General features: G+C 63.3%; 3 protein-coding genes across 6 annotated transcripts; 1 reads left to right on the plus strand and 2 right to left on the minus strand.

Annotated features, from left to right (window-relative positions):
• The first annotated feature begins 65 nt into the window (after positions 1-65).
• POLR2C (RNA polymerase II subunit C) lies at positions 66-7534 on the plus strand. The gene is made up of 9 exons (XM_054840809.1): positions 66-217; positions 537-586; positions 828-896; positions 1081-1133; positions 1261-1389; positions 2427-2478; positions 2976-3144; positions 6276-6350; positions 7018-7534. Exons 1-9 carry the CDS (start codon positions 132-134, stop codon positions 7160-7162), a joined length of 828 nt encoding a protein of 275 aa, XP_054696784.1. The 5' UTR covers positions 66-131; the 3' UTR covers positions 7163-7534.
• A 1248-nt stretch (positions 7535-8782) lies between these two features.
• Positions 8783-13278, minus strand: DOK4 (docking protein 4). Of its 3 annotated transcripts, none has more exons than XM_054840807.1 (8): positions 13000-13278; positions 12029-12136; positions 11602-11716; positions 11386-11505; positions 11095-11284; positions 10643-10781; positions 10432-10555; positions 8783-10339 (listed from the first exon to the last, which is right to left on the minus strand). In XM_054840807.1, exons 1-8 carry the CDS (start codon positions 13063-13065, stop codon positions 10215-10217), a joined length of 987 nt encoding a protein of 328 aa, XP_054696782.1. In that variant the 5' UTR covers positions 13066-13278; the 3' UTR covers positions 8783-10214. The 3 variants fall into 3 exon arrangements, with proteins under 3 accessions (XP_054696782.1, XP_054696783.1, XP_054696781.1); XM_054840808.1 differs by having other exon boundaries at positions 9428-10287; positions 12029-12160; positions 13000-13256; XM_054840806.1 differs by having other exon boundaries at positions 9432-10339; positions 12029-12160; positions 13000-13254.
• A 1934-nt stretch (positions 13279-15212) lies between these two features.
• CCDC102A (coiled-coil domain containing 102A) lies at positions 15213-21652 on the minus strand. 2 transcript variants are annotated; one of them, XM_054841060.1, is made up of 9 exons: positions 21548-21652; positions 19397-19988; positions 18126-18328; positions 17914-18022; positions 17562-17678; positions 17266-17475; positions 16836-17006; positions 16646-16749; positions 15213-15688 (listed from the first exon to the last, which is right to left on the minus strand). In XM_054841060.1, exons 2-9 carry the CDS (start codon positions 19928-19930, stop codon positions 15562-15564), a joined length of 1575 nt encoding a protein of 524 aa, XP_054697035.1. In that variant the 5' UTR covers positions 19931-19988; positions 21548-21652; the 3' UTR covers positions 15213-15561. The 2 variants fall into 2 exon arrangements, with proteins under 2 accessions (XP_054697035.1, XP_054697036.1); XM_054841061.1 differs by lacking the exon at positions 21548-21652 and having other exon boundaries at positions 19397-20628.
• Between the last annotated feature and the right edge of the window lie 456 nt (positions 21653-22108).

Here is a 22108-nt window from a genome sequence, read left to right on the forward strand (position 1 = left end):
GGGGGAGCGGGGCGGGGGCGGACCGGGCGGGTCCTCCGGGAGGCGGCGGCCGCCAGGGGGCGGGCAAGGGCGGCGGTGGGCGCGGGGCGGGGCCGGGGGCCGGGAGCCGGGAGCGGCGCGGCGGGGCGGCCATGCCGTACGCCAACCAGCCCACCGTGCGCATCACGGAGCTGACGGACGAGAACGTCAAGTTCATCATCGAGAACACGGACCTGGCGTGAGCAGCGCCGCGGGGCCGGGCCGGCGGGGCGGGCGGGCCCGGGGACGAACCAGGCCGCGGGGGTGGCCCCCGCAGGCCCCGCCGCCCCGGGGGTGCAGCCGGCTGGGGGAAGCGGGACGGGCCGCGGGGATCGCCCCGCTCGGGTCGCGGCCTCCTGCCAGCACGTCCCCCGGTGCGGGCCCGGTCAGGGCCTCCGAGGCAAAGCCCGGGCCCGAAGCCCCGGCTGGTGTCCCCTCACGCGTCCCCGCGGGCGGGCCGGTGCGTCACGGAGCTCCCCGGTCCCTCGCGCCTCACCACGGGCGTTTCTCTCCCTCAGGGTGGCAAATTCCATTCGAAGAGTGTTCATCGCGGAAGTCCCCATCATAGGTACGGCCGGTCCCTTACCCCCATCACGGCCCCGGGCTGCCGTCCCCCTTGCTCTCATCGCCTCCCCTCCGTCTCCAAGCACCTTTCAGCTCACCTCGCCCCCGTTTAGCCAGCGCTACGTACTACCCGGTGCTGCCTCCGCTTCACTGTCGCCTCTGTAACGTTTTCTGTGCCCTTTTGAACTGCTCGGCTTTTCCCCACAAAAATATTTCTCGGCTTGTGACTTTTTTCCTCTCTACAGCCATCGACTGGGTCCAGATAGACGCCAACTCCTCCGTGCTCCATGACGAATTCATTGCGCACAGGCTGGGTGAGTGCTGGGCAAGGGCAGGAAGATGAAGATGTGCAGCAAGGCAGAGGATGTGGGCAAAATCAGTCTGGAGACGCTGAAGCCCCTTTGTCAGGAGGCTGCTGTTCCTCCGCCTGTCTCGGCAGGAGGGTCGGTGCTCCCGTGGTCTCACTCAGACGTTCCCCCAATTTCCTTCTTCCCGTAGGTCTCATCCCACTCACCAGTGATGACATTGTGGATAAGATGCAGTATTCCAGAGTGAGTCAAGCAATGTGTCATGGGTGCTGGTTTTGATGGTGGTGGGTGTCTGATCTGATGGGAAGCGCTACTAATTTCTTGCTGGGAGAGGTTTGGTTGTAAAGTTCTTGACCCGTGTCTGTCCCAGGACTGCACGTGTGATGAGTTCTGTCCGGAGTGCTCTGTGGAGTTCACCCTTGACGTCCGGTGCAATGAAGACCAGACTCGTCACGTCACATCCCGCGATCTCATCTCCAACAACCCCCGGGTCATACCGGTCAGTGCGATCCCTCTGCCTGTCAGCGAGTCCCCTCTCTACGTTCCCATTGAGGCGGGAGTGGCAAACACACGGGATGTGGACAAAACAAGGCCTTCAAGCATGTTTCATGTTGCCTAAAGCCTCACTTAAAACATGGTGGGAGAGCAGGAATATCTGCAGAAACATAGTGTGTGCCGATGCCGCCCTCTTCTTCGCCTTCGTTTGCTGCCTGATGGCACATCAAAGCAGTATGGTCTGGTTAAAGCCTCATCCTGCACCCCTCATCTGAAACTCTTGGCAGGCTTTAGCGTAGCCCCTCCATCTCGCCTCAAACACTCAGAGTGTGTGCACTTGTGTCCTGCTGCCGTGTCACTGCCTTCTGCCCGCTTGCTGCTGGGGCTTGGGCAAGGTCAGCCTCTTCGAAGGCTTGGCAGCAACCAGAGGCCTCTGATTTCCTGGTTCTTGGCTCTCGGCGCAGCAAGGCGTGAGGAGCCTGGGCCGGGGCACCGCTGCCAAATGGCTCTTGCCCAGTCGCCTTGGGGAGGGTTGGTGGAGCCAAAGCAGAACAGATGCAAAGGGACTTAATGGAGAATGTTTTAAAAAGCTATCAAGGCTGCATCCGGATGGCACCACAACCTGGGGGCTGCTGCTGGTAGCTGGTGACACCTCAGACCTGGTTCAAGCCTAGCTGTAGCCCGACATTTCTTGTTTGCTTTGGCTGAGGTGCTGCAAGTGCTGCGTGCCACCCGTTGGCAGTCGTGGGAGTGAGTCTGGGCTGCGTTGCAGAACCACATGCGGCGCTGGGCTGGGCTGGAGCGCTGTCACTCCTGTGGGGGAGAGCAGCTCAGGAGGCGAGCAGGCTGGTGGAGTGGGATATCGCCAAGCTGCAGCTGCCTGAATTGTTCTGATTTCCATTAAATAGGGTGGGCTGGATTTCTTGCTGTAAGTCGCACTAGAGTGGCTCTCTGCAGTCTCTAATATTTGTAGGCAACTGCTATTTGATGCAAGGAAAAAAGTTGGTCTTGCCATTAATTCGCTTCATTGTTCTTACGCAGGTAACATCTCGGAGCAGAGACAACGACCCCAATGACTATGTGGAGCAGGATGGTAAGTGGCATTTCACTGGAGAAGGAAGTGAATGTTTCTTTCAGGCTCTGTGAATTCCTCCTTCCTTTACTAGCTGTGTAACTGTAAGGCAGCTGTAAAGCTGGCAGTTGAGAGGCACCGGCATTGCTGCATCAGTGGGGTTAGCGTTTTGTCTTAATGCCACTTAAAGGTTATCCCCAGAACTAAAGTCCTGTGTCAGAGGGTGCTTCTCTCTCCTTGTGAGAGCTTAGAGGCAGCAAAGATGCAAAATGCTGTGCTGTCCGCTGTTGCCTGGGTGCCTGAGCTGTGAGTCTGGGCATATGTGTAACTCCTTTTTACTCGGTGAGATGTTTCCCAGCTTCTCTGGGCACACAAATGAGTCCCTCTAAAAAATCCAGGCAAGCCCTGGCTTCTGGTGGCATCTTGATGGGCACTAAGAATTCCTGCTTTTGCCCTTGTGTGATCTGCATGCTTGTTTCTGCTCTGCAGCCTTCTCACAGGCGTGTGTTTTCCCGCAGACATCCTCATTGTAAAGCTGCGGAAGGGCCAGGAGCTGAGGCTGCGAGCCTATGCCAAGAAGGGCTTTGGCAAGGAGCACGCCAAGTGGAACCCCACGGCAGGCGTAGCCTTTGAGTACGACCCGGACAACGCGCTGAGGCACACAGTGTACCCCAAGCCGGAGGAGTGGTATGTCCTAATGTCTCTCTGGAGGGACTGGAAAAGAGTTTCTGGTTTCCAGCAGCTGCCTGCATTTCAGCCCTGGGGATAATTTGAGTCAGTAAGCGATCATGAGAGCACCTGTCGTTTCTCTGCTCCTGTGTTAGGGTACCAAAGCCAGTCGCTTGGTTGCAGCTGCATGCAAGGTGGACTGGTCTGTGGCCACCTCTTGTCCTCTCCTCATGCGCTGTCACGGCTGGTTTAGCTCGTTTTCGTGTTCTTTGCCACGACTCGCTCCCGTTTTTCCTTCCCTGCACAAGTGGTATGTAGGTCAGGGTAAGGTCTGAGGCAGGAATGGAAGAGGTGGAAGAGGTTGCTACGGGGGCAGAGAGTAGAAGGTTAGGTTGCAAGGCTGATTTTGCAGCCCTGTTTGAGGAAGCCCAGTGTGCGGCTCTGATTTCACCCATACGTCTCCTCATTCCTGGAGCCTGAGCTCTGGCAGCAGAGTTTTCCTCTCTGGCCCTTTCCTCTGCTCTGACATACCATTCTGCACCGGTAGCATGCTGCGTCTCATCTAAAAGTGACATGATTTTGCTTTCAGAAAGCTGCTGCCCTGCTTTGGTCAGGGCGAGGACTTTACCTAGCCATGCTTTTCCATGAGTAGATACCTGAGCTGCTCTTAGCTCTGCGTCCCAGTGACCACCCAGCAGACATCCTGTCATCGGGCACGCTGGGGCCAGCAGCAGAGCGAGGATCCAGGTGCTTTAGCCAAGGCAGGCTGAGAACAGGGACTACGGCCGTGACAGCAGGGCAGCAGCCAGAGCTGCGCTCAAGGTTGGGAAGACCTCGGTACAGGAGCAGGATCTGGTGCAGGGCCTGCAGAAGTCAGGGCCGAGCAAGCGGGAAACAAAAGCCTGAGCAGAGCTGCAGCTGGAGAGGAGGCTGAGCGGCAGAAGGGGCTCAGCGGGTTTTCCTCCTGTCACCACCAGGCCCCGCGCTGCCAGATTTGACTCTGTAAACGGCTGCAAGCAGTAGCAGGCAGGGAGTGGGCTGTTGTACCTACTCACTGTCTGCTTCGAGCTTGGGCGCTCGGACACATCGCAGAGCGTGGCCTCACGCAGTCCCTTTGCTCAGTTAGTTAGCTGTCAGTAAATGAGCTTCCTGGAGGTGCACTCAGCCTAGATTTCACACCTCAGCCCAACTGCCAGAGGCTTTCTACTCGGGAGCTGTCGCAGAGATCTCGTGCCGCTCGCTTTGCACTCGGGAGACTTGAGAAGCCTTTTGTTGCCGAGGGCGGAGTTGCGGGTGAATCCGTAACATGCATGAAAAGGGCTGGGATCTGCCCGCAGCCATCCCAGCCCTGTTTTATGGATGGAAGGAGCGAACCCCGCTTGGCTTTGATGGGCTGTGTAGGGCGCGTTTGTGGGTCTGGTTCAGTCGGTCTGGGTGAGAATGGGATGTGCCAGGCATTCGGCTCCTTCAGCGCTTCATCAGGGTGGTGCTCTGGGATCTGCAGTAGGAACCAGGCTGGCTGGGAGTGCCAGAAATCTGGAAATGGGTATTTTCCTTAGCGTGGATCATCTGAACATGTGGACTGGAGCTGGACTTTGGGAACTGCCAGCTACAGACAAGGCTGTCGGGTGGGGGGAAAGTCCATGAGAGGCTGGATGTGGTGAGGTGGTGCAGAGTCGAGGAGGATGCTGCTCGGCAGTTTTGTGGTCAGGAGCATGCCACAAGAGTTGATGTGCCAGCCTGTCCTTTGTCACCAGCAGTTTTGGGGGTGAAACTGGATAGTTTTGAAGTTTCCAAAAGATTTGTGGTGGGTAAATTGCCCCAAAGTTCAGATGATTGTCTCGGTGATAGACTGGATGCTTGAGAAGCAAGAATGTCCCTGTGATGTGGAATTTCAAATTGGGATTTCAAATAATTTTAGGCTTTGTTTTGGTGTTGTAAAAACTCTCCAGTTTAGTTTCTGTAACGCTAGATAGTAAGTCTTTGACATTGATGAGGTGGCAGACTTGGAATATTGCTCTGAGCTGGACAGATGCCAGGCAGGCTGAGGTCTCCTTGGGTTTGCCACCTTTTTGAATGGGAAATGTCACAGGGTGACTGTTGGGGAGCGTGGGCTTTTGGAGATGTCGGTGTTGCAGGGAACAGCCCCAGCTGTGTGGCTGAGCACGAGACACTTCCCTGGCTGGGTGGCCCAAGGCAGTCGCTAATGTGGGTCCTTTTGTTTGATGGCAGAGTCAGCTGTGTCTTCAGGAACCCGGTGCATTATACAAGAAGCTGGGTGTCTCTCTCAGTGGTCTGTTACAGACAGAGGATTTGTTTGCGAAGTGCAGTTTTATTTAAGGCAGCTGATGAGAGGGTTCCAGGACCAACCTTTGTTGACATGGCTGGGGCAGAGGAAGGCAGCAGGAGACCTTGGTGGGCACGGGATTTTCTGTACTGGCTTCTCAGATGGCTCAAGGCTTTGGGTTTTCTTACATGGGTTAAGTGCTTCCAAACAGCTGCTCTCCGGTACGATGCTCTAGAAGCCAAGGGACGCAGCAGGTAGAAAGATGTGTTGGCCTGGGTGATGCACGGCTATTGCAGTGGTTCTGGTAGTGATGTGCGTAGAGGAGTGGAGGTGCAGGACATCAGGATGGGGCTCACTGATGCCGCTGGTGTCCGAAGTACAGGGGATTTTTCATTTTTTGTTTTTTCCTTCTGTGTGTGCCCGGCCCTTTCCATTTCAGCTGTGCTGCACAGCTGGTGCTGGAGTGCTCTGGTGTTTTTGTGGCCCAGTGAAAAGTAGAGAGAAGAGATAGCCCAAGGTCCATTGCTCCATAAACAGGCTCCATAAACACGGTCCCTCCAAGCATCGGCATTCCTTCGCTGTAAGCACCTGCAGGTGGATGGAGCCGCAGTACCCCACGCAGGGCTCACTGAGTTTGGGGCTGATCCTCCTCCAGCGTTGCTGGGTGACTGTGTGGCATTAATAAGGAGCTAGAACGGGCAAAATGGGACTGAGCTTTTTTCTGTGACTTGATGTTTGATGACTGCTCCTCTGCCTGCTGCACATTGGCCCTGGTGCTCGAGCTCTGGGGCCAAACAGTGCCGCTGTGGGGCCAGGCTAGAGTGTGGGCTCTGCGCTGACCTCCCCTGCTCTTTGATTCCAGGCCCAAGAGTGAGTACTCGGAGATCGACGAGGAGGATGCTCAGGCTCCCTATGACCCCAACGGGAAGCCAGAGAGGTAGGAAGCTGAATGCACTGCCACAGCTGGAAAATGGGGGGACCGGCTGGGTGCATCTCTTTGGCTTTCATTAATACAGGAGCGTCTACTCTGTGCTGAAGTTTGCCAGCCTAGGAAGCTGGTGTTCCCTGAAAAGCAGGGCAGTAGGTGGAGTTAACTGGTGATATGCCCAGGCCTGGCAGGTTTTCCCCTCTGGGGGATACCGGACGGCTCTCCTGAGTTCGTGTTACTGAGTAGGGAAGTGCAGCACTCGGTGAAGTGCGAGGCCTGCGGGGAAAACAGCTTAGGCTATTCGTTCACCCGTGTGGGTGTCTCGTGCTCTGATGGCTGGTGGCAGCCCCTCTCCCGGGTTATTTGCGCTGCAGAAGTGCCCACAGCCACTCTCGCTCCCTGGCGCGGGGCTCTGTGCTGGCTCGCAGGTCACAGTGCTGACCAGAAAAAATCTCACAAGTGCTCTTGTGGCCTGTGGGGTCGGGAGCGTTGGTGTGATGTTGTAGAGGGGCAGCGCTGGCTGCTGCCCGGTTGGGAAGTGAACAGTGCTGATGGTTGGGATTAACGCAGAGCTGCCTGCAGTGGGTCAGGATGGGCTGGAACTCCTCTGGGGGTGCTCTTTGGTCTTGTACCTGCACAGCAGATGGTGACTTATCCCCCTGACTTGCAACCTCAGGTTTTATTACAACGTGGAGTCCTGCGGGTCTCTGCGTCCAGAGACCATCGTTCTCTCTGCGCTGTCCGGCCTGAAGAAGAAACTGAGTGACCTCCAGACCCAGCTGAGCCACGAGATTCAGAGCGACGTCCTCACTATAAACTGAGGTGCCCCTTGCAAGAGAGTGCTCGGGCCCGAGTGATGCAGAAGGTTCCTGCCTCTGCCTGGCAGCGCTCCGGGCCATCCCACCCCCCTCTGCCTTTCCTGGCCCAGCTCTGCTGGCCGGTGACGCCTCATCCCTGGCTCCCCTTCCCAGGGAAAGCCATCGTGATGCATAGGGTAAAGCGGGGAGGGAATCGGTGAGCATCTTTGCTGGGACAGGCTTTGCCTCTAAGCGATCTCAGAGTTTTAGGCTGGAGTTTTGGATTCTGGCCACGTGGCATTTGGGACTGGGAGGCGTGTACTTCAGTTACACAACCCTACTGTATTGGCATGTCCGTTCCTTACTGTGCTGAATAAAGCCTTACCCCCCGTGTTCTGTCATCCCTGAAAGCTCGTCCAGGGCTGCAGGAGGAGATGTCACATCATTTACTTCTCTCCAATAGATGTTAACTTAATGAGATCTGCTTTGGCGGGAGCCTAGCTCCCTACTGCTGATTGCTGCTCTTGACATGATCTCCGAAGGAGACCAGCACCCCCTCCAGCAGGTAGCCCATCATTTCCCGAGCCAGCGCTGCGGTTAAAGCAGATGTTTGAAGCTGGGCTTGTAAGCGAGACGCTGCAGAAGGCAGTGCTGCAGGCAGCCCGGGTGGGCCAGGCAGGCTTAGCTGTGTTTAAAGACTCCGTTGGAGCAGACTCTACCCCTGCGCTATATAATCTGTATGTTCGGTGCAGAGACTCTCTCATTAATGACCCTGGCTGACAGCTTCTGTGCCCCCAGGGGGGTTGTGTGCGAGGCTGGAGCTTGGGGCAGGTACCGTGGCAGCGGCTGAAGAGCTTCAGCGCTTGCCTGGGTCACCCTTTCTCCTGCCCAATGCCACCACCCGCAGCACTTGGGATGAGCTGCTCGGTGGTGCTTTCCTGGAGAGATCTGCCTCCTCCTTCTTGTGGTGGCTGGGAGGGAGGGGAAGGTGCTTGTGTGCCACCGCGCTCGTCCCAGCGTGGACGTGGGGCACGGGAACGCCTTGGGGAGCGGGGACGGGTGCTCATGCTGAGCTGGAGTTAGCGCTGCCTTCCCCTCGGAAGAGCTGCTGCAGCTGGGCTGCTGCTTCGGTGTCCTTGCTGTGGCACAGCCAGCTGCGGCACGGCTCCCCGAGACCTGGTGGGAGCCCTGCCCTGGCCGGCGTGACTCGCTTTCCTTGGGGCCAGTGCTCTGCCAGGCGGTCGTGGCACGGGTATCGTGGCACGGGTAACCAAACTGGCACAACTCTGGAAGAGCGGGGAGATGGAGCGGCTTGAAGCTCCTTCGCCCGGCGACTTGGAGCCACCAGTGCCCAGGCACGTCCCAAGAGCCGTGAGGGGTGACAGCGGGGTGCTGGCATCCTGTTTCATTTGGGGTTGTTTGATGGAGGGTGGCAACTTGCTCCGTCCTTCTCCCCTCCCCAGCGGTTTTAGGGCTCCAACTTGCAATGTGCTACCCGGGGCTGGAGGCAGAACAGAGCTTTGAGCCAAGCGCGCTGCCGGGAGCCGTAGGAAATCTGCCCCCCATCAGCATTTTTCTCTCTGGCAGGCGCTGCTCCTACTCGCGCTTCCCGAGTGCGTTTGGATGGAACAGACAGACAGGAAGGGTGGATGAGGGTTGTTTATTCATTGAGCAACTCCTTAAAAAAACAGAAAACCCAAACATTTTTGGTAATAAATGTTAAATCTTTTCCAGATGAGGTGTGTAGCCAGGAAAAGAGAGCGGGTTACACCTCTCAGCTGGGGGAGGACGCGCTACCGGGCAGTGCTGGGGTGCTGACGAGCCCCTCCGCACCCGGCCGTGCTGCGGGGAGCAGCCCTTCTCCCTCCCGCAGCTCCCCAGCCGCAAGCCCCACAAACCCAAGACACAGTATTTACAGACCACAGGTTCCCACAGCACGACACTCCCCCTCCCCAAAGCACGGACCTGGAGCTTTAAGGGCAGAAATAAAACCACCGACCACCCGACCCGGACCGAAAGAAGACTCCAAAGAAACACCAAGGTTTGCACAGCAATAAAAAGATAGCCCTTCTAAAGGAGGTCAATAAATAGGAGAACTAGAAAAAAAATTAATTGCTTTCGAGTTCTGCACATGAAGCCCAGCTCTCCCCCCCCACCCCGGTGAGGGCTTTCACCCGGCTGCACCGGGAGCGAGGGCGATGGGAATGCAGGGAGAAGCGTGCCCCCCCCCCCCCCCAACCCCCCCCCCCCCCCCCCCATCAGTGTGGGCTTCTCTGCCAAGGACATTTTATATCCGCAAAGCTGCCCCTCAAGGGACAGATGCTACTGGCCAAAACCAGTCCCTGGGTTGCCCACCAGCAGATAAACTGGGGGGGGAGGCAGTGCTGGGGGGGAGCAGCTGTGGGTGGAGGAGTGAGGGGTGCTGGGGTGGGGGCAGCCCGGGAAAGCCGGGGGGCCCGGCTCTGCCTGGCTGCTCACCCCTGCTGACCCCCTGGAAGGAAAACCAGTTTCTCCTGAGATGTCTCAATTCTACAGCGAGTGTTTAAATAGCTTCAAGAAGTGCAAAAGAAATCAGCTCAGGGGTGGCGGGGTGTCCCCAGGAGCACCCCGCTCTTCACTGGGGGGAGATGCTGGTGCCCCGCAGCATCAGCCTGGCACAGCCGTGTCCTCCAGCGCTGGGCGATGCTCCAGCCTCCCCCCCCCTTGCAGAAAACACACCGCATTTCTTCACCCCCCGTTCTCTTCTCCACCTCCCAGCTGGATCCCCAAGAGTCAAAAAAAAACCAAAAAACACCTCTGAGCATCTCCGCCCAAGGGCTCTTCGGCAGCTGTGAAGTTTGCGTTCGTGTGAGAAGGAAAAAATCTCTTACAATACGGATATTCAATATATATTTCAAGTCAGTCAAGGCTGAGCCAGCCGGCACCTCCTGTAACGTCAGGCCCGGGCAGGAGCCAGCGCTGCTCCCCCGGGGTCTTGGCACGGAGGATTGCCCTGCCTGCGGACTCGGCTGCCCGTGTCCTCGCCAACCCTCAGGGAAGAAAAAGGGGACCCCCGCCATGGTCCCCCGCCGCCGGCTCACGGGGACGATGTTGGCTCCCTGCTTTGGGGCTTGTCGCTTTTGGAGGACTTTGGCTTCAGCAAGATGAACCTGTTGAGGAGGTCGGTGTCCGAGCTGGCCTGGGCGCCCGCGTACGCCTCCCCTGGGGATGAAGCAGAGGGTGGGCTCGCACAGCAGGGACACCCCGGGGGCCAGAGGAGCAGCGGCTCCTCGGTGGGGGACAGGGACACTCACCAGCGTAGCTGGAGGACTCGGCCATGTTCTGGGAGCCGGTGATGTGGTGCCAGTAGGCGCTGCGAGGCAGCATGGTGGTGGGGGTGCAGGGGTAGGAGAAGTGCTCGGTGCCCTTGTTCAGCAGCTGCAGAGGACGAGAAGGGGGTGAGGGTGACACAGGGTGCCCCGACACACCCCCCCGGCCACATCCACAGGGTGGGCTGGAGCTCACCCTGACGTTCTTCTCCATCTCCAGCAGGACCCTCTTGTGCTGCTCGGCGATGGCCAACGTGGCGCTGTGCACGCGCTGGTAGATCTGCTCGCCCTCCTGTGTCTGGAAGGTGTAGAGCCCTTCCCCCGCGTCACACATCCTGCAGGGATGGGGCACGGGGCGTCACCGGGGTTCCCAAGTCGAGGGATGATAAAAAATACCCCCCCAGGTGGCAGCTGGCCCAGCTTTCCACGCTTTAAGTGCTGTCCCCGCGTCCCCTCCATGGTGTGGGGCTGGGATCAGCTCCAGCCCCAAACCTCCCCGGCCGCGAGGGACCCTATGGGGGCTGTGGCCGTCACCCCGGCGTTAGGCCTGTCCTGGGGTGACGGCAGCAGTGTCACCTCCTGGTGCGCCCGGCGGGATGAAGGCACCCAGCGGTGGTCCCCGTCCCAGCGAGGCCGGTGACATCTCACCGTCCGGCTTCGAAGGTGAAGCGGGTGGCGTCGCGCCCGTAGCGGCGCAAGGAGCAGAGGGGCCAGGAGACCAGCTTCACCCGGGGGTTGTGCGTGTCCCAGAGGTAGATGTTTTCATGGGTGATCTGCAGCTTGCACTCGCCGTAAACGTCCAGGTTTGGGCAGGGGAGGAGGAACACGTTGAACCGGTCTGGAGAGGGGGGGAAAAAAAAGAAAATAATTCGGGGGGGGGGGGGGGGGGGGCGTAGCGAGGCCGAGCCCCGAGCGAGCACCCCGCCGCCACGCGCTCACCCGTCTGCTCGCACTGCACGCCGGGCGCCAGCAGGTCGGGCTCCCCCAGGCTGATGTCGTTCAGGCGGGCGCCCAGGCACTCCACCGACAGCGTCTTGTACCACTCCTCCGCCTCCAGCTCTGCAAGGCACCATGGCAGCCGCTGGGCGACCCCGGCCAAACCGGAGTGCCCCATCCGACACCCCCAGCCTGGCTCCCCTGGGCACTGCCCAGTACCCGAATCGCAGGTGAAGGTCCGGGCGGAGTCGTCGGTGAAAACGATGGCCACGGCCTGTCTCTTGGTCTCCTTGGGCAGCCGGGTGATGCACTTGACATTGCTGATCTCGGTCACCTGTGGAGGAGGTGGGGGGGGGGTCACTGAGGGCTGCACCCAAACCCAGCCCCTCTGCACCCAGACCCCGGCTGCTGCACCCAGACCCATCCCCGGCTGCACCCAGACCTGGCCACCGCTGCACCCAGACCCCGGCCCTTGCGGCACCCGGACCCCGGCTGCACCCAGACCCTAGCTACGTCCCCCACCGGGGTGCATGGAGCAACAGCCGCCCCGTTCCAGCCCAGCAAGTTTAGACGAGGAGGGACCCGCTGCGGCACGGGGCCCCAAACAGTGGCAGCACCCCGGCACCCCTCTGCCGCGCCCCCTCACCTTGGGGCACCCGCGCAGGCACGCCGACTTCTCATCCGGGTACTTCTCCAGGCGCTGGGGCCCTTTGCTGGAGGATTTCCGGAAGACCAGCCAGCACCGCCGGTAGATCTGCCGGACAGAGAGCGCCGGCGGCTGCCGCGGTGCAGGTGGGGGTCCCCCCCCCCATCCTCATGTCCCCATCCCCTCCCCCAGGGCCCTGCCCAGTCCTGTTGACCCCCCGATGCTGGGGACAGGAGGGGATGCTGGGGAAGGGGACAGCCCAGGGCTGCCATCACCCCCCTGCCCCGGAATGCTAATTACAGAGCTTAATTAACGAACATGGGCAAGGCTCCCGAGGGGACCCCTATCCCGGCATCTCCCCATCCCCTGTCCTGCAGCCCCTGCCTCCGGGGGTGGCAGGGCCATCGTCCCCAAGCATGTTCCCCCGCCTCAAGTCTGCTCCCTCTTTGTTCTCCCTAATTAGTGTGAAATTACCCAGCATGCTCGTTGCCGCTGGCTCCGAGCGATGGAGGCGGGCGACCAAACCCCCTGACCCCCCACCTATGGGTGTTGCACTCCAGCACCCCCCTAATTTGCACCCAGCAGCCCCCCCCAACATGGGGCATCCCTGGTGCCAAAACTGGGCGTGGAGGGAAACTGAGGCACGGTGAGGGGTGCTCAGGGACACCCCCAAATCCCTGCGGTGACCCGTGTCCAGCGAGGGGGTGCCACCTGGTGCAGGATCCGGCCGGCACAGGATCCGGCCCCCTGGGGCTGCTGGATGATTTGGGTACCAACAAGTGGTCTGCACCCCCCAGCATTGCTGCAGCTCCCAAAATGCCGCTTATTCAACCCAAAACCAGGGGCACGGGTTGCCGTGACAGGCGGCGTGGCTGGGGGACCTGGCCACGTTGCCTGTTGTGGCAACCAGCACCCCAAATCCATGGGTGCTCCCCCCATACCCCCCCCAATTCCCTGAGACCCCCACTCACCCCCAGCTTCTTGCTCTTCATCCTCACGTAGCCTTGCTTGATGATGTCGTTAAAATTCGTCGCCATGGCGATGGCCCGATGGGGTGGGGGATTTGTTCGGGAGGGGGGCTGCCCTCACCTTCGCCCCCCCCTCCCCATCCTCTTCCTGCGTACCCCCCCCGCCTCACCGCCGGCCCAGCTCGGTGCTAGCAGCGTCCCCCATCCTGGCTGGAAAAGAGAAATGACAGATCAACGGGTGACATCTTCCTCCTCCTCCTTCTCCTCCTCCTCCTCTTCCTCCTCCCTTCGCTGCCTGAACCATCCGAGTGGAACAGTCTGGCGTTAACCCCTGCCAGCACGGCACTGCCAGGTCGGCACGCACCGGTGATCCCCTGCCAAGAACCCCAACGTGTGCCCCAGGGGACACCCGCGCTGGACCTCGCCCACGGGTCTCCATCACCTCTCGCGCTCCCCCTCCTTCCTCCCAGGCTGGGCAGCAACATGGTCCCGGCCACAGGACATCAGTAGGGTTCAGTGTTAACGACCTCCTGCCCGGCCAGGCCAGCTCTGCCACGGGCTGTGGCACCGGGTGCCAAAGGGACCTTGACTCCCAACCTCACAAACCCCCCCCCCCGGGCCTCAATCAGCCTGGTCCCCGCTTGGTCCCGCTGCCCGGGGCTGGGGATACCCCCAGCCCCGGGCAGCGGGACCAAGCGGGGACCAGGACCCACGGGGATCGGGGAGTGGGGGCGATGGGGGCTGGGACAGCACCCTAGGGACCCTCTGCTGTCCCCTCACCTTTGAGGGGAATGTCCCGTGTGTCGTGTCCCCCCCCGCCACGCACATGAGCGCCCCAAGGGAATTCAGAGACCCTGGGGGGTGGGGGGGGAGGCACCTCCTGCCCCGACCCAGCCCACCCCCCCATCTGTCACCTCAAACCCGGGTACCCCTCACCCCTCCATCACCCCCCCGCTCTCTGCCTCTCCCACCGGCATCGTCCCTCCCCGCGCTGTCACACCCCCCCCCGACCCTTGTCACCCCGGACCTCACCAAGCCCCGTCCCGTGTCCCCGTGTCCCCCCCCCCCGCCCCTTCCCGCGGCCGGGGCCCCGCCGTGTCCCCCCGCCCGGCCTTACCCGCCCCCCCCCCCCCCCGCTCCAGGCGGCGGCTCGGGCGGCTCCGGCGTCCGGCTCCGCGTCGCTGCGAGCCCCGGAGCCCCGCCCGCCCCTCCAGGCCCCGCCCCTCCAGGCCCCGCCCCGGTACCCCCCCACCACCCCGGGCTGCCTCCTCCGTCCCTCCCGGCCCGGCCTCGCCCGGCCCAGCCCAGCCAGAGCCACAACCGGCCGCCCTGGAAGAGTCTTTCTGCCCGTACATCATTAGGCTTCAGAGTGAACACCTGGCGGCGACCGAAGGGCGGCAGCAGCCTCTCGCTGAGCTGCTGTCCCGGGGCTCAGGCAGACACCTCCTCGTCCCCGTTCCCCCCTTCTGTGCCCCCCAAACTGTGCTTTTCAGAGCCCCCACCGAAACAGCTTGCAGGCACCTCCACCCCCGCAGCCTCATTTGTTGAGCCATAAAACAATGAATAATCGCTGCAAATAAAAGGGCATTAAAAAACCCCCGCGAGCAGCAAAGAGCTGTGCTTTTAGCCAATCAATTAAAAGGCAGAGCGAGGGGATTAGCTCACCGAAATATTAATTTTTAATAAGGTTGTGTCTGCGCTGCTCCAGAGCCCCACGAGGGCCCGCTCTGCGGGCTGGCTGGGGGGACCTGGGCTGGGGGGTCAGCACCCATGGGTGAGCACCCTGCACCCATGGGATAGCACCCCGGCACCTCCCCAGGGTGAGCACCCTGCACCCATGGGTGAGCACCCACAGGCGTGCAGCTCTGCCTGCCCGGCCGCAGCCCTGCAGACACAGGCACCTCTGTGACCATGAGCCGCTCCGCAGCCCCCGCTTCTCTCCTCACAGGCACGGTGACGGGCTTTACCCGTGAGCTGGGCTCGTCCCCAGGTGTCGGGACAGCGATGGCAGCAGGGTGACGCCAGCAGCCGCGCACCCAGCCGCGCACCCAGCCCCACACGCGGCTTGCGGAGAAACGCCATGGCTCCCTGACGCTGTCCCCCCCCATCCCCTCCATCCTTGCTCCCGCGTGGGGACAGAGCAGCAGCCCAAGCCACCGCCAGAGCCTGGGCCCCTCTGGGCTCTGTATTTATAATAAAAATATCATATACAAATACATACATATATATAATATATATAAAAATGTGGGCAGGAGAGCGTGGCTGGCTGCAGGGCTCGGTGTCCCTCGCTGCCCTGCGCTTCCTCCTCCTGGGCTGCTCAGGTGACGCTGGCTTTGGTGGCCACATCTGTGTCCCAGGAGACGCCAGTGGCCGAGGGGCATCGGATGCCGTCCGAGAGGCAGTGGGTTCGGAGCATCTCCAGGCAAATTCCTCCCCACGGCTCCGTGCCTCAGTTTCCCCATCTACACGAGGGTCACCGCATGGCCGGGCCCCGCGGCAACAGGCACTTGTGGGCAGAGCACGGCCACGGGACGTCCCTGTGGCGGTGGCACCCGGCCCTGGGCTCTAGGGCACCTGGATCTGCAGGTCCTCGTCCTCGTCCGGGTCGCTGGTGCCGTCCCCGGCGTCGTCGGGGCCGAAGCGGGCGCTGCGCATCTTGCCAAAAAGCGGGGTGCTCTGCTGCCGCCGCAGCCTGCCGAGAGAGAGCCGCTGGGGCGGGGGGCGGCGGGGCGCAGCCCCGGGGGGACGCCGAAGCCGAGCCCGTCCCCGTGCACCCCTACGGCAAGGCTGCGCCCCAGTGGGATCCCATTTCTGTGCTCCCACCAAGCTCCGGGCGGCCCTGGGTGACGCTCGGCACGAGGCAGAGCCTCCGGGGCCGGACACGGCCACGCCGCGCATCTCAGACCCAGCCAAGGGCGTGGAGCAGGGAGGAGTCGTCCCCCTAAAATGGGGCTCCCCCCAAAAAAGCAAGAGTCCCCATTCCCAGGAGCCTGCTCGTCACTCGCGTTAAAATTCATCAATGAAAATTTATGAAGCAAATTTGAAGTCCAAAGGCCCAGGACCTGGTCAGATCCCACCAGTTTGCTGTGTTTTACTGGAAAGCATGAATTATTTAAGGATGAGCGCATGGGGAAGCTGGGGGGGGGGGAAGACAAAACCTCCATTATTCCTCCATGATTTAATGAAGATGTCCCAATAAAATAAAGGAAGATTATAAACACAACCCCCCCAGCGCCTCCCGGAGACGCGGCATCGATCTCTCACGGCCATTTCAGCTCTTTACTGCTGGAGAGGCAACGCGAGGCCAGGGAAAGTTTTCAAGGGCAATGAAACGCACCTCCCGCCTCCCCAAACCCCCGCGGGACGCTCGGAGCCTGCCCTGGGTACCAGCAGGTTAAACCTCCAGCGGCGTGAAACTGGACTGTACTGGTCTGTGGGCAGCCTTGTGCTGGTTTAACTGGGAGGTGAATGGGTGAAGGCTGCTCCAAGGATGGCTGCACACCCTCCAAGGTGTTGGAGGCACTTTGGCCAGGCTCAGCCCAGAGTTCAACCAGGGAGATGCTGGCTGAGGGATGGTGGCATGGAGAACGTCATCCCACCCTTGGGTCCTCGCTGGTCCCCACCACGGCCCCCCCGGTCCCCCGCTCACCGGGACTGCAGATGCTCCAGCTGCACCTGGAAGCTCTCGCTCTGCTCTGTCTGCTCGTCCAGCGACCGCTGCAGCTTCCGCGTCTGGTTGTGGGCCTCATCCAGCTGCGGGACGGGACGGGGCTGTTGGCAGCGGCGGAGGGAGCGGAGCCGCCCGCCCTGACCCCCTCCACCAGCACGAGCTTCCCCACCTCGTCCTCGGCTTGGGCCAGCTCCTTCTTCAGCTCCTCCACCCGCAGACGCAGCTTCTTCACCTCGCCCTCGTGCTGCTCCACGCGGCGGTTGGCATGGGCCAGCTCGGCCATCTTCTCCTGGTACTGCTTCTTCAGCTTGGCATGGATGTGCTTCAGGTCAGCCAGCTCCTGCGGTGGGCACGGGGTGGGGGGCTGAGCGGGCGAGAGCCACCCCCACCCCCCTTCTCCCTCCCCAGGGACCTCTCCCACCACCCCAGCCCATGATGGAGGAGCTGATGGAGCAAGGACAAGGTCACCACCATCCCCGAGATGAAGGGTGGTGGCAGAGTTTGGGCTTGAGGAGGTCCTGGGGGACGCTGAGCCACCGCTGAAGTGACAGGGTCACCCAGGGAGGGTGTGGCAGGGGACAGGACCACCCCCACGGCACCTTGTTCTTCTCGAAGAGCTCGGCCTGGATGGTTTTGAGGTCAGTGTCCAGGGCGCTGGCTGTCTGGCGCCGCTTGCGAGCCAGCACCTCCTCCAGGTCCTCGATCTGCGCCCGCAGCTTCTTGTTCTCCCGCTCCAGGTTGAGCTTCTCCGTCTCCAGCCGCTCCCGCCGGCCCCATTCGGCCGCATTCTCTGCCTGCAGCCGCTCCATCTGGGACGGGGACGTGGGATGGCCAGGGGGCAGCGGGGACCCCCCTCGCCACTCCCTGTCCCCCTGCATTGGGGGCTGGGCCTCACCTCTGCGCGCAGCTCGGCCAGCTTCTTGTCCATGCTGGAGCGAGCGCCCAGCTCGTCCTCCAGGTCCTCGGAGATGCGCCCCAGCTCGTCCTGGTGGATCTCCTTCAGGATGTTGAGCTGGGGGGGGACACAGCACCCAAGGCGGGCAGCAAGCACCCACCTCGCGCCTGCCCGCATCCACCCAGCCCCTGCGGACGGACCAACTGGCTCAATGGCACCAATCAAGACCCTTAAGGAGCACGCTGGAGTTGGGGGGTGGCTGTGGGTCACCGTGTCACCCACCAGGACATGCCACCCATTGGGGGACAGGCCACCGGCCGCGGCACCCCTGGTCCCCAGGCACCTCGCTCACCTGCTTCATCACCTCCTGCTTGTTCTTGTTGAGCTCCTCATACTTGATCTTCCACTGGCTGAGCTCGCCCTCCAGCTTCTCGATGTTCTTGCTGAGCGCCAGCTTGTCCCTGGGGAGAGGCAACGCTGGTGACCGCCGGCAGGACGCCATCGCGGTGGGGTCCGGGCTGGGCTGGGCTGGCACCCCACGAGGGCGATGCCCCGAGCACTCACTCCCGCTCCTTGAGCAGCACTTTTTGGGACTCATCCAGCCTCAGCTTCAGGGCGGTGACTTTGGTGGCATCCTCCTCCATGACGCTGACGTCCTCCCAGAGCAGGCGGCTCCGTTCCTGGCGGGCAAAGGAGGCCCGGGGGCCCCGCTGCTCCCAGCTCTCATCCTGCTTGCTCGTCAAGATGTTTTCCATCAGCTCCAGCTCCTGTGGCGCCGTGCGGGGCCCGGCACAGGGGACAGGGAATCACCCCTGGGTGAGGGGGCAGCCCTGACTTCCCCCCCGCTGCAGCACCCAGCCTTCCCCCATCCCTCCAGCCAAACCCAGCGCCGTCCCTCCCTCTGGACCCCCCCCGGGCTGATGGAGAGGGACCCGTCCTCCCGGGGGAGCTCCCACACTCCACCACCTTCTGCTGCTGGCTCCCTGCCTCACTGGAAATTTGGGATGAGAAAATACCGATTTATTACCCCAACCTCGCCACGACCGCCACGCGGGCGATCTTCTCTCAGGCTCCACGAGCGCGCGGTGAATGAGCTGCAGGGTTTTCTGGGTGCGGGACGCCCCCGGGGACCAAGCAGGGAGCCCCCAGGGGATGCTCAGGTTAGTCTCAGATTTGCCGCTTGGCAGCCGTGCCATCAGGCGGGCTGAACCGGCATGGCGCGGCACCCCGAGCGGTGACTTTTGTGTCGTGACAGAGCCGATGGCAGCAGGGAGGGGATGGCTGGAGCAGCTGGGAGCATCCCTGGGGTTGCTGTGGTGTCCCCTCCTTCCTCCTCCTCCTCCTCCCGCCAGCACAGACCCCTGCCAGAAGCCCGTACGGACACCCCGGCATTCCGGCCGTCACAGGGAGATGCCACCAGCACTGCCGAAGCCCCTGTCCCCTGCACGGCACCCCGACTTTTGCCTAATGCCTCCAGGGGGAAAGCCCCGAGAAAGGGACCAGAGCCAGTGCCAAGGGCATCTCGCTGCACGGGGTATGGGGGTCCCGCCCCCCCCGCACTGCTCCGAGAGGGGTCTGACCCCCCCATGCTGCTCCAAGAGGTCTGACCCTCAAGGCTGCTCCGAGAGGGGTTTGAGCCCACGGCACCACTCTGAGGGGTCTGGGTCCCCCATGCCGCTCTGAGGGTTCTACCCCCCCCCAGTCCAAGAGGGGTCCGACCCCCCTGTACCGCTCCAAGCGGGGCCACCCCGCGCCACCCACCTTTGCGGGGCAGGGAGCGACCCTGCGGCACCCGCAGGCGGCGGTGGCTTGGGCGGTGAGGAGCCCCCCCTCACCTTGGCTTTTTGGGGCGCCTCGGCCCCCACATCCCGCACCGGCTCCCGCTCTGGATCGGCCTCTGCCTCCGCCCCGTCGGCGTCGGGCGGGCTGCTGGCGCCGGGCCGGCCGTGAAGCCATGGCGGCGGGCGGGTGGGCGGCGGGCGCTCCTCCGGTCGGTCGCGGTCACGGCGCAGCCCGGCCAGCTCCTTGGTGAGGGCCTCCAGGCGATGCCGCAGCTGCCGCACCTCCTCGCGCGCCCGGTTGCGCTCGGCTCGCACCTTGCTCCATTTCTCCCGCCAGTTGGCCGTGCAGTCCGACCACCATCGCATCGTCTTCTCCATCTGGGCCGCCCGCGCCCGCGCCTCCTCCAGCTCCCGCAGCCGCAGCTCCTCCCGCCCTTCCCAGTCCCCTTCCAGCAAGGCCGGGGGGGGGCCGGGCGAGGGCGTCCCGCTGGGGGGGGACGGGGAGGGCTCGGGGGCCAGCAGGGCCAGCAGCGAGCCCCCCGGCAGCGGCGGGGAGCCGGCCAGGCGCGAGGCCCCGCTTTGGCTCATGGCGGGTCTCCCCTAGAGCATGGCCGACACTGCCGGGGCGGCGCCTCCGCCCGGGGACCTGCAGGAGAGAGGAGGGTCAGGGGGTCCCGGGGGGCTGCAGGGGGGCAGGGCACACTGAGGGATGAGGTCCCCGGCACGGACCCCGGTAGGTGCCCGGTGAGGACTCTGGCGACGGCCCCAGCCGGGTCCCTAACGACGGCCCCAGCCAGGACCCCGGTGATGGCCCCGGCAGGTCTCCAACGAAGACGCCAGGGAGGGCCCCAGCGAGGACCCCGGTGAGGTCCCTGGCGACGGCCCCAGCAGTGGCCCAGGGCAGACCCCAGGGACGTCCCCAGCAAGGGCCGCAGCCCACCGCCCGGCCACCGGCACCTTGTCCCCGCTCGGCACCGCAGCCTGTCCCGGAGCACCTCTGCCAGCGCGCTGGAGGCAACCACGTCTACATGTCATCGGGATGACGTCATCCACATGAGGTCATCCGGATGACATCATCTGCAGGCCTCCAAGACCATCCCCAGCGCTGTGGCGGGGGGACCCGGTCGCACCCCGACGCCCGCACCGAGGGTTAAAGCCCGGACCCGGCGCCAGCAAGGCAGGAACAGCTCCGGAAGACCGAACCGGCCGTGGCGGCAGGATGAGCGCCAAGCCAGCCGGACGCCGCTCTCCGGCGACGCCGCGACAAAGGGTCAGCAGCGACCACCTACGTCCCGGCACGGACCTCACATCCCGACGTGGCCAGGCAGGCAAACCGCCCCGGGAAACCTTAATGGGAGGCTGCTGCCCGCCCTAATGGGATAAGCACCGAGTGCGGCCGCCGCCAGCCCGCAGCCTCCCGGCAGCTTTTCAGGACGCCGCAGCCCGGACCTGCCGCCAAACCCGGGCGGGCTGGGAGAGCCGGTGCCGGAGCAGCGGGAGCATCGGCCGGCGGTAATCACGCGCTTTGCAGCAGGGGGGGAGAAATTCATTTCGCTGAAGATAACGCGCTGAAACGGGGAAGTTTCGGTAAAAGTTGGAGGCGAGCCTCGGCCTGCGCTCTCGTGCTGCCCGCACGGGGGAGGAAATCCCGGAGCCGGCAGGGCCCCGCGCGGGCAGAGCCCCGGCTGCTGTGCGGTGCCCACGGGAGCACGCGTGGATCGCGGGCACCCCCGCAACACCCACGGAGCGCACGCGTCGAGCACCGGCCCCCGTGCAGCGCCCGCGGGACCGCGCGTGGATCGCGGCACCCCACGAACGCCACGGGGCGCGCGCGTCCCCGCACCTCCCGTCCCGTCCCGGGCTCCCGGCGGGGGCGGAACCGCCCGCCCCCCGCGCCTTCCCATTGGCCGGCGGCGCTGCCACTCCGCCGGCGGCGGTGACGCGTCCCGGCCCGCGGGAGCCCCCGCATTCCTCCGCGCCCGCCCCGCCCCGCCCGGCCCGGTACGGCCGGTACCGCCCCCACGGCTCGGCCCGCTACGGCCCCGCATGGCCCTGTACGGCCCGGTACCGCCCGGCTCGGCCCGTCCTGGCTCGGCCCGGCCCGGCCCGGCGCGGCCGCCCCCCCCCGCCAAAGTTTCCCGCAAGTTTCCCGGTGCCGCCGGTGCCGCTGGTGCCGCGTCCCGCCCGGCCGGCCCGTTCCCTCACCCGTGTCGGCGCGGCGGCGGTGCGGGCAGCCCGCGCGGGCCGGGGCGCTGCCGACCGAGTCTCCTCCTCCTCCTCCCCCTCCTCCTCCTCCTCCTCCCCCCGCCGCTCCCGCCCCCCGCCCGCGCCCGGGGGGGGCCGGTCCCGCGGCTGGAGCCCGGCCCGTGGCCGCGGGTGCGTGTTCTGCCTCCGTGGGGGCTTCCACGCTGCTTTTGCCACGGGACGGGGGGGTAGGATGGGGGGTGGGGAGGGTGGGGGTTGCTCGTGTGCGCGTGCTTGCACGCGTGGGTTTCCAAGCCGTTATACTCGTGGGGCCTTTGCACGAGCGTTTGCCCGTGGGAGGTCGTGCGCAGCGAGGCACGCGCATGTTGCGCGTTGGTGCACGCGGCGCGCTTGCACGCGCGTGCAGGTGGCTGTTTGCCCACGGGGGAGCTTGCTCGTGGGTGTTTCCGCAGGCGTTTTTACGTGCGGGTGGGTTGCACGCGAGCATCTGTGCCAAGGCGTGCGCGTGCAGCGATGCCTGCACGCAAACGCGTTGCGGGCGTTTGCACAGGCTGTACGCGG

The sequence above is a fragment of the Grus americana genome, chromosome 13 (assembly GCF_028858705.1).
Source record: "Grus americana isolate bGruAme1 chromosome 13, bGruAme1.mat, whole genome shotgun sequence".
In the NCBI taxonomy this organism is placed as follows: domain Eukaryota; kingdom Metazoa; phylum Chordata; class Aves; order Gruiformes; family Gruidae; genus Grus; species Grus americana.